This window comes from Amborella trichopoda, chromosome 13, assembly GCF_054954075.1.
Source record: "Amborella trichopoda isolate Santa Cruz 75 chromosome 13, AtrichopodaSantaCruz75HAP2 v2.0, whole genome shotgun sequence".
Lineage (NCBI taxonomy): Eukaryota > Viridiplantae > Streptophyta > Magnoliopsida > Amborellales > Amborellaceae > Amborella > Amborella trichopoda.
In genome coordinates, this window is record NC_142348.1 from 32,654,559 (window position 1) to 32,670,254 (window position 15,696).

The window sequence follows — 15,696 nt, forward strand, 5'->3', positions numbered from 1 at the left end:
GTTTAAAAAATAATTATCTAGTGATTCTTGAATCCCAAATTTGAAATAGATAACTCCTACGCGGTTGTTTTATGCCACATAAGGTGGATCTTAAAATTTGTAACCAAGATCTTCTCCTTTGAGCAGTTCCTTTGCTCGAAGGAGTAGACATCTATGTCATATTTGCTTTTCGAAAGATTCAGTTCTAATAGAACTTGTAGTATTTATTTTTTAATTTTAAATATAAGGCAAGCTGACACCACATTATCCATTTTATTATCATCATCGAGGACCACATTGCTGAAAGGATTCAGTTTCTATGTGGTCAAGCCCGTATATGTAGAAATATAAGCCGATGAATAAATCTTTTTTTGAGATGAATTTTTGGACTTAATTTTTTAAAGACATAATCTCTAAGATGGAGATCATGAATATGAAAAAATAAATAAATTTTAAAAACTAAAAATAATAATTCAAGAAAGAAAACATTTGGACAGTTAGTTTCTATTGTTTTTAGATGGAACACCTACTTGCATCTTTAATATGGATGCTTTACATTTTTTTGGACCGCATATGTTGTCATGCAGTTCAGCCTGGCATGAAACAATTTTCCTTAATGAAAATGTGAAACTAACTAGAACCTTCTTGCCGTTTTCATTCCATGAGGGAACAAATATACAGTAGAGTCCTTTGGGAACATAAAAAAAAAAGAAAAAAAAAAAGAAAAAGAAAAAGAGGCGAGTCACCATCATCAAAGTAGAGACGTGGGGCGTCCCTTGTTTATAATAAATAAGAAAACACGATAGGGAGCAGATGACTACTAACTCCTTGCCCCACCCATTTACCACACCCCTTACGATGGCGTTGTGAGAAGAAGATTGTAAGGTCAGAGGGCCCCGGAAAATTTCATTTCAAAACCTTAGGTTTCCCACCATTTCTTTCGCCACATTTTTACAGTTGTTTCATTCCTGCCTTCCCTTCGTCTTTCTAGGGTTTTGCAGAGAGAGGGGGCATCCATGTCGGGCTGACGGTGCATGGTTTGGTGGCTCTCCGCCTCTCTCTCCAAAATGACGTCCAAAATCAGCAGCTCCAATTCTGGATCCAGGCCTTCCTCGCGCGTCGGTGCTGCCAAGGACGTTCAAGTAAGCCCCCGCTCTTCTTTCCTTTCTGCATTGCCCTGGTTTAGAGGTTTCCTTATCTTTCTTCCCTTCTCTTTTACATTGTTCCTATTTCTTTTCCTTAACTTTCTTCCCGTCTCTTTTACATTGCTCCTATTTCTTTGCAATGCAGGCTTCTTTGTTTTTCTTTTTCTTCTCTCATTTTTGTTGCTCCTTTTTTTGGAATGTGTGTTGAATGGGTGTCGTCTATAGCTATTTTTCGTGTCATTGTTGCTTGTTGATTTTGTTTCTTTTATTCTTATCGATATTTTACTCTGGATGGTATAATGCATGCCTGCCTGATCTAAGAATATTCGGGACTGCCGGTGAGATCTGGTTCCGTGGCATTTGGTCTTGTGAAGGAACAAATTTGGTTTGAATGAGGGAGTTCAAGGAATCCAAGCTTGTTCCTTCCACAACCAGCTAGCCCACCAAAAAATGGAACCAAAATGTATGAATGCAAGTGAGCTTCATATCCTTCTAATTCAGGAAATGTGGATCCAATGCTCTGGCTTTCGGAGTGTCAAAATTTCTAGATGCGAATTACATAGCAGTGAGATGTTGGGGAATACCCATGTTGGTTTCTAAGACAATCGCATGCGTGCCACTTTTCCAATTTAGACCAATAATGTGATTTGCTCTATTTTTAGAGATATTTTTCTCATTGTGATTTGCTCTATTTTTAGAGATATTTTTCTCATGTGATCATCTAAATTATGATACAATTGTTTCATCACCTTTTCAAGCTCAATAGAGATGGGGCCTTGAAGCACATCCATAGTTAGCTCTAGGAGTTTTGGCTTGTGACTGCAAAAGAGGTTAGGTTGCTTCCTTCCCTGAAACTATGGTAGCCCTTTCAAGCATGATACCCAAAGCTGACATGGTGGATGGGCTGGAATTATGGGTTGAACTAGTGAGCAAGAAGTGCTCTTCCCTTGGCAATGCTGGTCATGGTGGCAGGTGTATATGCGAACACTTGTATGATTAAAAAGTTCGGCTGAAGATGACTTTGACAGGGCAATGTGAAGGCAGATGCCTCAGTTACTGTGGCTCGTACCTCCAAAAGCAGATTGTCTCTTGCATCCCTCAGGGAGTATCCTCAGGCTGTCAATCATAACCCTTTTCATCTACCTAATTTGAGATTCTTCTTTTGATGTGGTTCAGTTGTCGATTTCATCAAGTTTTTGTCACAGTCTGTTGTTGCCCAGTTTGCATTTTACAATATGCAGTGACTTGCAATGTGACTTAAATGTACAACCATCCTAATTTGTGAACCATTAATTATTACTTAGTAGATAAAAATGTGAATCTTAACAAATAGTGGAACTTTCCTATGGATGTACTAACTTTCTCAGCTATTACTGTTGATGGGATAAGTGTTTTTCAGCTTAGCATGGTTGAAACATCCATTAGCCCGTGAGTAAAGTGTCCATAGAGACTAAGGCAGATGGTGGAGGAACAACATCTGTACTTTTTTATTTGTCCACAAGCCCAATTGCATGGTAGGTATGGGTATTGGTTCTGTTGTATTCGTGGGTTTTCTTCCTTTTAAGGTTTTTGAAATGATAGAGATTTCTGCCACATGTTTTCGAGTTAATAAAGAGTAAGCCAATTGGGTTCAGCTGCAAAGCTCTAAAGTCTATTTTAGCTTGGTGTCTGTTTTTCAAGAAATGTTTACAAAATATATTTCTGGCTAGTGTTTTTCTCATCTTGGATGTGATTTTAAATGTCTAAATGTCCTTCTTCTGTTAACTTGGAAATGTTGGTGGTCATCCTAAACCAGATAATATTTCGTTGTCAAGTGCAGATAATCGAAGTGACCAGACTGTGGTTTAGGACTTTCATTAATGCAAATATGAAAGGCTACTCATAGTGCATGAATATTTTGTTAGTCGATGAGGTTGAGGTTACACGCACTAAATTCGAGGGGTGACAAAAGTATGTGCATGGCATGTTTATACAGGTTACTAAAAAATGCCTGATGTAGATTTTGATTAAATTAATGCTGAAACTTACAAGCCATTACCTAGGTGGTTGGCGAAAGATGCAATGAAATTATTAATTTTGCTTATGCAAAGTCATACCCATGATGCTGAAATGCATGTCGAATGCAAATGTTTGTGGTGGCTTAATCTTGAAACGTGCAGTGGTCGCTGAAGGATTACTTTGAAAGGGGTAGTGGTTTCATGGAGGCTTGGCAAAACCTCTGCAATCAAACCATTGAATTATATAAATGTGTCATTGATCTCCTTGATACTAGTACTATGGAAATTATTACGGGGTCTAATGCTTAAAAAATTGGTCTTTCTACAAATGGTACTTATTAGAGTCTAATTGGCTACCTCTTGCTCTTACTTCATGTGCTAGGAGGGCATTAGCATTGTTAAGTTCAACTAATCCTAATTTCTGGAGGAAAGAGAGAGAGGGCAATACTTCTTCACAAAGCTGGAGCAACAGTAGATCCCATTCCATGTACTAATCCATCTAGAGCTATTAGGTCCTATATACGATTAGATCAATACCCTTGGACACTCGAAGGAACAGCAATATTATATGCAGATTACAATATAATGTAAAATGAAAAAGAAAGAATGTAATGAGATCAATAAGCATCACCTCTTGCCCACGAGGAATTGGTACTGCTTATTACTTATGCTCTTGATGAAGACATTTGCTTGGAGCTCAAATCAAACATGGTTTTGAGAAATTGATCTATTGGCAAGTCACTCTCCAATAAAGTTGTAATCTATGGCCCAGTTTGGATGCTCCAATAATTTTGTTCGAGCCTGTTTGGATGACAATTAACTTTATTTGGAATAGAATATATTATTTGAAATTAATATATTCTGGATAATAATTATTTCATTAGCTGTTTGGTACGTACCATTTATTATATTATAATATTATTTAATTATTTTACGTTTTTGGTGATTTTCAGCTTTTTTAGCTTTTTTTGGCTAAAACGTGTATTGCTAGCAAATTACTGTGAATAAAGTAAAAGCAACTTTTCAAAAAGATAAACTTTTATACAAAATTGCTTATAAGTCTATCTTAAATAACTTTATAATGGATATTACTAAACAACAAATAATTCATTATCAGGATTAATTTTATTCAAACAACAAATTATTAGTGATAATGAGTATGTCCAAACCTAGCCTTCATAAATAGTTTAAGTTCAAAGTTAGGGAAGAACAATTGTTTTAATAAGCATGGGGTATGTGGAGATATGTTAAATAAGCTCAGAATTAAAGGTGACTTCCTCCTGAATACTTGGAGCATACCAAACAGCACCCAAAAGTATTTTGGATTTTGTTAATTTAATAATGGGCATTATTCATGACTAAGTGGTACTTCATGGGTTACACTATTAGAAACCATCTATATGTCATTGAGATTATCAGTGCAAAGTTTCAATAATCGTCGAGGCAACTTAGGATCGCTTGAGTAGGCTCAAACTCATTGGGTCACCAGGCCGAGTCTCGCTTGGACTGAGGTGAGTCGGCTTGGAAACCCACCTGTCAATTGTAAAATAGCTTTTCTTTTGAGTTGTTTATTTTTTGGACTAGTCTATGAATTATTGAACCAGTTTGGCTTTTTTTATGAACTTTGATTGGAGAGAATGTCTTTGACAGCCCTCCCCTAACAAATTCTCGGAATTTAGGAATGATGTAAACTAGAGTTTGTCACTGCCATCGAGTTCTTATATACCCATCATATATTAATTATTAATATAGTTTGAATAATAAAATTTATAAATATTTTTTAAAAAATTCCAAGCATCTTAGAAAGTTTTGGCAATCAATCTGATGTTGTAGATCTAGATTCCCAATATCTCTGTTCGCTATTCCTAGAAATTGGAAGCGAGGTTTCATATTGGTTGGATCATGGTCTTGTGCACCTATGAATTGCAAAATTTGGTGAGGTAAGTCTTGATTCCAAAGACATTGGAATGAGATTACAAAAATGTGGAATCATGATTCTATTGCGATTCCGAGGCAACATTGCTACCAAGGGCGGATGATTTTGGTAATTATAGGCAGGCTTGTTATTTAAAGGTACAAGGAAGTCAAATTGGGCTTATTAGCCAAGCTTTGATGGGAAATGGGAAGTGGGGGACATTCCTCGTGGTTGATGATAGTTAAACAGAAATACCTTTGGAGACACCACTGAGGGGATTCTAAATAATAAGAAGAGATTCATGGACTTGGAAAGGCACGGCACAGTATCTATCGTTGAAGAGCTTATCTAAGGGATAGTTGGAAATGATGGGGTAGAAGAAATCATTGGATGCCTACTTGAGATGGAAACTCCTTCCTCAAGGGTGTCCATCAGGTAATTAGAGAACATGGAAGTACAAATAATGTTCTAAAAGCCATTTGAAAAGCCCAATTCATCCTAGGGCCTCTTGGATCACTTGATTGCTGACCAAAATAAGCTGCTCAACAATGATAAAATCCAAAGATGGGGATTTCAAGTGAAAAACACGTGCTATTCATTCAAAATTAAAAGCGAGAGCCATGACCACTTGTTCTGGACTTGCAATTTTATCCATTACATTTGTCAAATTGTGTTATGGAAGAATGCACATACAATAGCCATTTCAAATATTCAATATATCCTACTAAAAGTGATTTAAGCAGAAATTCTCATACAGGTTCCTTGATAAAATTTTGAAAGACTCTTGGACTACCATGATATGGGTGACTTGGCATGAAAGAAATTGAAGGCCGAAAGAGTACCAAAATTAATCCATTCAAGTGGTAATGAGAGAAATCACATGGAAAATTTGAAACTGCATTTTAGAAAATGACATATCACTTCCAAGTGTGTACAGTAAGAGTATCTTTAAGAGATGGGAATTGTGGTCAAGAATCGCAATGGCCTATTGGCCTATCAAAGCTAGCCAAGGAATAGAGGACTCACTGTATAGCGATAGATTTCAAGTGACCTCCCCAAGGCCAAATTTGTGGTCATAAAAACTCGGTCAAGTCTGAAAGACATGGCACACCATTACAAAGATGTGTGGAGTCCTTTGTCATGCATATGCATGCTCATGAATCTCACAGACCCAAAAGTCCCAAGGATCACAAAGACTTGTGGCTAGTAGGAACACACATTATGCTTGGATAAAGTGCCGAGGCTTTCATGTAGTTGTCCTCACTTGCCACCATCTACCATGTAGGAGACTTTTCCGTTTCTTGGCCAAACCTACAATAGTGTCTCTTTTTCCTCTTATTGTACTTCATTCAAGAGTGTCCTGGTTTCCTCCATGCTTAGCATCCACCTTATTACCGACCTTGACCAGTTGCATGGACTCTCCTAGGTGATGCACTTCATGGAGACTAATATTCAGCCCAGGGTGCGTGTCCTCTCAATCTAGCTTAAGGCCTAGTCGCATACCAACGCGAGAGTGATGAAGTCCAATATGTCCTAGATAGAGTCCGCCTCCAACCGGTTCTAATGGCCTCATTCATCCAAATAGATCCATGCACCAATAACCACTTTCATCCAAGTAGAGCCTCGTATTGCATGCCTTAGTGACCTCTTTCATCCAAGTAGAGCCTTGCTCTAATGGCCTATTTTTCCAAGTAGAGCCCAACATTTGCATGACCTCTTTGATTAATAGAGTCCACTCACATAGCTCCGTTTGTCTACAAAGTCGAACATTCTCACTCATCCTAGGAGTGGGCATAAAATCAATAGTATACAATCGCACCGCTCTAAATTGCATAGAGCCCATTGGTTGACCAATATACACTTCGACTCAGCATCGGGATGTCTTGGAGCTAAGGCCTTTAAGCACCACAATACCCTACAAAGGTGACCCATAGGTAGAGTGCTCGACATACTGTCAACAAAAGTCTTAATGTCGTTTCTTGGGATTTTGTTCGTTCTGTTGGGATCTAAAAAAAGTTAGTTCTACCAGTTCTTTTTAGTCGATACCAATAGGCACCAAATAATGTTTCATGGGTTCTGAGGTAGACTTGTTTGCATTGTGGCATTAGTATCTACCTTGTTTTGTTATTATTGCATCTTTTTTTCCTGAAAAGTAGTATAACCTGATGGTGTTACATTCTCTGTGTTGTTAAAGTTAAAGCTCAATTTAGTGAACAAAATCCTGATTCTTTCCCATGATTGTTCTTCCACTGTTGGAGGTGAACTAATTTGGCATGTTTAATGTGTGATGCCTCTTCCTCGTGCCGCACTCCTTGCCTGTGATCCTGTCAAAGATATGGTTTCTCTTGTTTATAATTTTAGAAAAATCAAGCTCCAAATCATATCACGCACGAGTAATCCAATGAAATAGAATAAAAAGAAAAAAAATGGAATGTGCACATGTTGCTAATTGCAGCTTGGATTAGACTTGTCATTATTGTTCCTGCACTTTACTGATTGGCTGAGTACAGAAATGCAAGTGTCCTTGCAATGCTGAATTTGGAATTTGTATTGAATTGTCGTGGTGAGAATCTTCATTGGTGTTTATTAGTCTTTGTACCCATTTCCTGGTCCCATATTTTGGCACTGCCTTCAAACATATGTAGTTTCTTTGCTTTTCTGCAATTTAAAAAGTATAGTGTGGTTACACTGTTTGCTCTCCCTTCTGATTTTCCTGCAGATGAATGATGGCCAAGAGGAAGCCAGTCAAATCGCTAGTAACACTTTAATTGTAATCGAGTCCTTGAGAAAAACAGTTGCTGCTGATAGAATTATTCATGTAAAGGTAGACTCTTATAGCACAAATAGGTTTGTTTTGTCTCAAGCCTGCTACAGTTTTTTTGGCTCCTAATTCTCATTATACTCCATTCTGTGATTCTTTTCAGCGAAAAATTGAAGAAAATAAGCAGAAGCTGAAAGTTTTCACTGATCGCATTCACAACTTGTCGAAATCTAGAAAATTGCCTATGGTCAACGCCGTAGACTCCAATACGGATTTGTTGACCAAGAGACTAGAAGATGCAATGTGTATGCTAAGTGGCTTAGATTTATCTGCTGGGGAAAGGGAACAGAGTCTTTGTGTTGAAGAGAGTCCAAATGCCTCTCCAGCTATTGTTTTTGGTAGCAATTCTAGTGGAAAAAATGTCTTTCGTCCAATTAAGTTGCCTGAAGAACAGAAAATTCCACCTTACACAACATGGATGTTTTTGGACAGGTGCAATAAATTGCTCTTTCTCATACACTTTGAGTATCTTTGAGTCAAGTAATTATGTTTTTGAAGGTATGCATCTTTGGTGTATTTGTTTGTATGATATCATTTGATTGGCTGTATGTGCGTGTTGGCATGAAATAATACCATGTATGGTTTAAGGTTTCTTCTATGTTTGCAATTGGTGAGAGATGCAGGTTTGGAGCAGATGCACTCACTTTGAAACCTAGCATATGCTCTTTGTTGCTATTATCATGTTAGGAAGTTATACATTTTGTTGCTATTATCATGTTAGGAAGTCGTACGGTTTATGTCACAATGGTTAGTGGTTTATTATAAAATTCTGTGTTATGCATATCTGGTTTATATTCTCCATGTTAGGAATTCATATATTTTGTCAAAACGATTAGTGGTTTATGATAAAATTCTGTCTGGTGTATATTCTCCTGAAACTCGAATTCTTCAATATGTTATTGTTACTTAACTTTCATTTATATGCGATTTGAAGTTGATATAATACAAGCTAGGGTAATCCCTCGCAAGGTCTTGGTGGAGATCTTGATAAGAGCATTTATAAATCATAATATATTTGGGATTATAGGAGAATAGTGCGAGTTCTCTTCTTTTTAACTTTTCTTTGAAGAGTATCGTTACAATACTGGAATCCTATATTTTGGTCCCTGCTTAATATTTTAGTAGATACGAGACTTACTGCTGAAAAAAACCCCAGAGGAACTCTTATATGGCTTACAAATAACTCAGTTATCTTGATAAGAAAGTGTTTTTCAGAGGATCTCAAATAGAAACATGGTGTAATTGTAGATCTCAGGAAAAGAGGTAAATTAAGATGTGTGCATTATATTGCATTATGTATTGCATTACAAATTCCCTATTACTCCTTCAATTATCCAACAAATAAAGGGCGGTGGACTTGGCAGGGCTATGTAATGGCTATTTTACACAAGGTGTGGCTATGCAATGACGCTAATAATAAACACTGTTAAACAACACTGTCCTTTATTGTATGTATAATTATGGGCTCCATCTCAATACTTGACTTAATATTTTTTTTTTTTAACGAATAAGCAATGGCAAGGATTTTTGCTACTTTACAATAAACTCATATGCTATCCTTCAAGAAGTGCAAAAAAACAAAGTAATAATGTAATGAACAATGTTAAATTACTCTACTTGGGCCCTGCTGAGTAACTCGGTCGAGTTTAAGTGTTCCCAAGTCTTGCTAGAGCTAAGAAATCCGCAAAGAAGCTAGAGGGAAGAGAGAGATTGCATGGGGCACGTGACTGAGAGAGAGAGTGTCCCTCAAAGTAGGTCACAAGCTTGCACACGAGGACGCATATCATCCTAAGCTCTTTTTCCATTATTTAAGTTGGGGCACCTCCTTTGAAATCCAAGCTTCCATCTTCTCTAGCTATGGCGAAATCGAAGACTACAATGTAATATGGTGAACTACGTTTTTTAGCATAAATCATAGTTCACACAAATAAGAAAAATCAGTGAAAAAGGGAAAGAGCTTTTCTTTTCTCTTTTGGGGTGGGGTGGCGTCGGGGGGGGGGGGGGGAATAGAGAATGGTGGTGGATTTCTGTGCGCTTTTATTTTTTAGTAACAGTATCCCGGGTGAGTACTATACAGGCGAAGGAAAAAGACCTCACATGGTCTTTATTAATCTAGAGAAGGCTTATGATAAAGTACCTCGAGATTTAATTTGGTGGGTATTGGAAAAGAAAGGAGTCTCAAGATACCACATAGACTTGGTGAGAGATATGTACGAAGGAGCGCTAACTAGTTTGAGAACAACTAGTGGAGAGATGAGTGGGTTTTCAGTAACAATAAGTCTGCATTAGAGGTCAATGTTGAGCCCATACCTCTGTTTTAGTTATGGACAACTTAAATAGGCACCTACAATATGAGATACTGTGGTGTCTGTAGTTCACGGATGATAGAGTTTTGATCGATGAGGCGTCAACACAAAGTTCTTTGCCTCCAATATATGGAACTTAATGTGGGGATTGGCACTAACACGTGCCGCAGCCAAACATACTGTAACCGGTGGGTGGCAACTTGTGCATGTGCAATCGTGAATGAAATGTATACCACAAAAACATGGTTAAGAAATTTCACAATATAATGCATCTGAGTTTCATCGTTCATGAAGTTGTTCATGATAAATATATGCCTTAAATTTCTGATTTATTTTTACTTTTTAGGCACGTTTGGCACGTGTGAAAATATTTTTGTCAAAGTATTTTTACGTGAAGGAACCCTTATGATTGGGTTGAGACCAGTTAGTCTGAAAAACTCCCACACCTAATCACATGGGGGAGTTGTTTGATTTGAATATTTATGATTGCAATCGTTATACATTTGGTGTGAGATATCACACATTATGAGAAAACTATTTTAGTACGAATTTCTTGTTTCTTGGATTAGAGTTTCTAACTAAGCAGCTCGAGATAATCCCATACTCATTTATGTTAAGTGTTCTATGTTAATAATTTAGCACTACAACCTGCGATTTGAGGGGAAAAATCTCTTTAAAACCCTAGGAAAATAAACCCTAATGAGCTGCCCATATAGCTTTGATGCCCTCCTTTCATCCTTCTATCGTTCTGGCTGTTAGTGTCACACAACTTTTCCATTTAGTATGCCCTATACTTTAACCCTAATTTTGCTTTAACATCATCAAATTCTCCCATTAACCTACCCTAAATCTTACCTCCTTTTAGGCTTCCTATCATCCACTCCTACCTAATATAGGAGAATGCAATACATTCAATACCATGTTTTCCTAAAGTTTGTAGGAGATCTCTACCCTTTAGATTTTGTAAATGCTAGATTAATTAAAACTTTTCATCCTAACCCAGTCCTTCCTTCGAAGTCCACCTTGATTGTAACACTTACCTTGATTTGGTATATAGGAGCCAATCCACCCAATGTCCTAATCATAACCCTTAGAAGTTTGGCCCATATATTCATATACTCCTTTTTATTCTTTTTCCCTTTATGTATTGGGTTTGCTTATCTCCATCCTTCTTAGCTATTTGTATCTTTTAGAGTTTGTTTCTTAACCACAATTTATTAGATATTTTTTATATTAGGGCATGGTTATGAAATCTATCGGCTGAGGTCGTGATTCTGGTTGGAACATTAAATGCAAGAAAACTTGATCCTTTTTTCATTAAAATTTAAATACTCCACATCTTCACCCTCATTATCACAAGTCACAAGGCCTTGTGATTATACGGGATTTGCACTCATTCTTTTGGTAATTTTTTATAATGATGTTTTCTATGTTAAACCTGTGTCTGTTTTTGACACTTGATGCTTACGATATCAAAGCATCAAATTACTCGTCACCCAATCTCCAATTACAAGATGCAATCATCTTTATGTCAATTTTTTTGACAGCAAATGACCAATAAAAATCAAGTGGCCTATGTTCTTTATAGACTGATTTCATTGTTCATTGATTGTAAGTCGAAAAATTTAAAAATAATGTACACATACATGCGTGCGAAGTTGATCAAAGAATGACTTTGAAACTTTTTGTTGGATAGTTGAATTTTGTATGGCACTCCAATCTAGGCTGAATCTTGATTCGAAATGCCCATAAACCTTGATTCTGTATATGAAGGAATTCAATTGCAATTAGATCGGAAACTCGAATCCATACAGCTAGGGGCTGTTTGTGTACGTTGAAATCTATTACAAGGAAATAGATTACAAGGAACTCTGTTATGTACAGCGTTTGGGTATGTTAGATTAGGCAGGAAATGAATTGATATTACCCAAGAATATCCATGATTTCCCCTAAAAGCTTGTAATCCATTTCACGATGGTAGGGCGAGGAAATGGATTACACTGTGACAGGTGATCTTACCTCACGCGAGGCCCTGCGACAAAAATGTTCTCATTAGGTGGTAATCATAAATAGCTCACACAATTCAAGAGGTAAGTTTGTGTTGAAGTTCACTCTTTTGTGCTTCACCAACATATTCCCTTAGGGTCTACTCTAACATATGAATCTTGAAATTTAGTATTTTCAATTTGAAATATTATCTATGTTTTTAAAATATTCTAGACATTCTCAAATGAATCCCAATGTTTAGATAAAAACATTTATAAAATAAGATTTTTCTAAGAGAGGGTAAATATACAATATGGTATTGCAAACCATATCCTCACAAATTCCCCTTTAGATAAAGTGGCTTGGCCTTGGTTTTAACTCTCACACGTCATCATTACTTTCTATTAAATGTTCTAAAGCACTAATTTTATATCTTTACATTAAATGCTCTAAAGTACTAATTTTATATCTTTACATTAAAAGCTCTAAAGTTCTAATTTTATATCTTTTTTATTTGAGATTGCCTTTTAGTTCAAAGACAATAAATTGTTTGTAATTTTGAATGAAACTATTTTACCAATTTAGAACTTCCTAAAAGAAACTTTTTTAACAAATTTAACTTTTATAATAAAATAATTTTATTTTAAGCAAAATTTTCATGCACCATTTCCAACCCAAAATGACGATAATGTATGTCAAAATTTCTTCCAGACGTAGCCAAACAATAGCACTACATTCCCAGGTTGCATCCATATGCCACCCAAACAAGAACAACCATTTCCAGATAACATATTATGCCAATAATGTATTATGCTAGTAATTTATTTCACAAACAATATATTTTCAAATACCCAAACGACCCCCTAGGAATCTTGATTCCATTTATGTAGGGATCTCGATTCCATTTTGGTCGAATCTCGATTCTTATAAAATAGGAATCTCATTTCTCACGATTCCTCTCATACAAATACCGATTCAAAAAACACGAATCTTCTAGCTGACCACAATTTTGATTCTCAAAACGATTTAGATTTAGAATCGTTTCCAACAACTATGTTTAGGGGATAGAAGTTGCAGGCACATCTTGTTTTATGGATGTGCCTTCAAATTAGGCATGAACAGAATATCATTATTATGATGATATCCCTAGTGAAAACTATTTAGCTTCTGGGGTGAGTCAAACATCTGCTTAGGGACTTGTTAGCATTCATGAAAGTGTAACCTTGTTGTCATCTGTATAAATTGGCTTTTCACTTATATCTTATATGGCTATAGATGTGAAGAAGGGTAAGTTTCTTTCATTATTCGTTCTGTTGCCACTGTTTATTTCCTAGCTTTTGTACCCTACCAGTAGAACTTCTATTTTCCCCTTGTGTTGTTGTTTTCCTTTTATAACATGATTTTTCAATAGAGTAAGAAGTAAGAGGTCACAATTGGATTATCTTGATTTGGAGCTTGTTTTTTTTGATGCTACTGTTTCGGAGGAACTGTTGTGGAAGCCTGAGGATTACTTTTTTTTTTGGGACAAGTTAAGGACCAAATTGGGCATCCTCATTGGCCTATATGGCAATTGTGAAAGAAGGTAGTCTTCAATGGTCCTAATCAAGTGGAACATCCAAATTTTTTGGAAAGAGTAATGAGAGATCGTTTTTTTTTATCCGAAAGGCCAAAAGGTAAATTAAGCTGTGAATGGTGCCTTGCCATGCTGGCACACCACCCACGCAAGTGGAAATATAAGGTAGTTTTATTGCAATGGCCGGAAAAGGGGTTACCAAACAGGGCCTAACTCTCTAGGACAGTGTAAGAAACATAGTTTGCATCATGCCTATGTGCCGCATCGTGAAAGATCGCGTTCTTAAGTCCCTGCCTAGACCAATGCACCTTGCTTGAGTCGCGCGCCTAGGTGGGTACGTTATGCTTAAGCTGATGGGGCCCTTTTGGGCAGCCTTCCCCTAGGCAGGTGCATGGGAGACCAAGGTGGCACCTGTGTGTGCATCACTCCTCATCTTCTTAATTATGCATGTTTGTGCTATTGTGCATTTGTGTTTGTGTGCACGCGCGTGCATGTGTGTCACCTTGAAACCAAGGTGCTTGCATCACACCTAGGCAATGTGTGTGTGTCACCTGAAAACCAGACACCTCTAGCAGCCTACACGGCACTTTACTCTTTTTTTAATATTGCTTTATAACATTATTTGTCTAAGTCATAATTCCATCCGAGAACCTATAAGTAACAAATTTTAGAAGATAGAATATGATGTTGATATGTTCAACTTCTATTTTGCATGTTTATTTTCGCAGGAACTCTCTAGGATTATTTGTTTAGGGAAGCCAACAGTGTAAGCTTTGTTTGTTTTGTGTAAGCAATTGTTGTGTTCCATGAGCTTATATGTGAAACCCTATTAGAAAGCAGAAATTGACATTGGTAATCTCTACTTTCTTTGTTTGTTTCATCACAAAATGTGTTAGTTTCTCTTGGTATTGGATGTTTTATAGCTTAAAATTGAAAATTCTTTTGTTTTGTATTTGCTACGCTGCATTCCCGTGCTTGAGTTCTTTCTTTGTCCTTATCTATCAGGTTGCTTTATTCTTGAACTTGGGTATTCATTGTATTTATTTGTCTCATCTAACTAATACATATATGGTATGTTGCAGAAATCAAAGAATGACTGAAGATCAATCTGTTGTTGGTCGAAGGCGGATTTACTATGATCAAAGTGGCGGTGAGGCTCTTATTTGTAGCGATAGTGAAGAAGACACTATAGATGAAGAAGATGACAAGAAAGAGTTTGGTGATTGTGAAGATTATATTTTGCGGTTGGTATAACCATAAAACTTTATGAAAAATTGGAGCCTGGATAATGTCATGATGGCTATCTACTGACAAAACTTTGAACTGTGTTATTTTGGTTTTCATAAATGTTAAAGTAGACATGGTGTTGCTCAAACAAGTAAGATGCCTTGCATTAATTGTTGCTCAATTTCATTTATATATTTTGGAATTTTTTTTTGCTATTTTTCTTATGCTAATACAATTTTATTAAATACCTTCTGATATCAAATTTCATTTGAAGTGCTATAAAGTTTTATTGTATTTAAATTATTTTATGCTTACTGCTTCTTATAATTGATGGTTTCATTCGATATATATATATATATATATATATATATATATATAAAAGCTACGGTCAGCCCACCAGCTGATGGAATAGTATAAGGCCAACGACCTAGATTGATTCTGGGTAGATCTGATGATCAGGACTGTATTTCGTAATATAGTTTTAATATTTTCTATATAAATCCAAATAACATGAAATTTGGGGCCTCCACTCTTCGCATCAAAGCGCATGTAAAAAAAATATTAAAAAAATAATTTTTCAAAAATAAATTGACCAAATACCCTTGAAACTTTTCAGGGGTATTTTAGTCAACTTATTTTTTGCGAATTAGTTATTTCATATTTTTATTAGATTCTACTATTTTTAAAGAATAGACCGTCTAAATTTCAAGTAATTTGGATTTGAAAAAAAAATTAAAAATCAAATAC

General features: G+C 36.2%; 1 protein-coding gene across 21 annotated transcripts in view; it reads left to right on the forward strand.

Annotated features, from left to right (window-relative positions):
- Positions 1 to 737: 737 nt before the first annotated feature.
- LOC18440276 (histone-lysine N-methyltransferase EZ1) overlaps positions 738 to 15,696 on the forward strand; it is a 57,292-nt gene continuing 42,333 nt past the window's right edge. For 4 of the 21 annotated variants that reach the window (XR_016047212.1, XR_016047213.1, XR_016047214.1 and 1 more), the window contains exons 1-4: positions 738 to 1,121; positions 7,756 to 7,860; positions 7,961 to 8,289; positions 14,805 to 14,966. Coding sequence is in view for 17 of the 21 variants with exons in the window: in XM_020670968.2 (XP_020526627.1) it covers positions 1,014 to 1,121; positions 7,756 to 7,860; positions 7,961 to 8,289; positions 14,805 to 14,966 (704 nt within the window). In the remaining 4 variants the exon portion in view is untranslated. Of the gene's footprint in view, positions 1,122 to 1,882; positions 2,643 to 2,943; positions 3,100 to 7,755; positions 7,861 to 7,960; positions 8,290 to 14,804; positions 14,967 to 15,696 lie in introns of those variants that run through there. The other 17 variants (XM_088855339.1, XM_088855344.1, XM_088855347.1 and 14 more) reach the window with 10 other exon arrangements.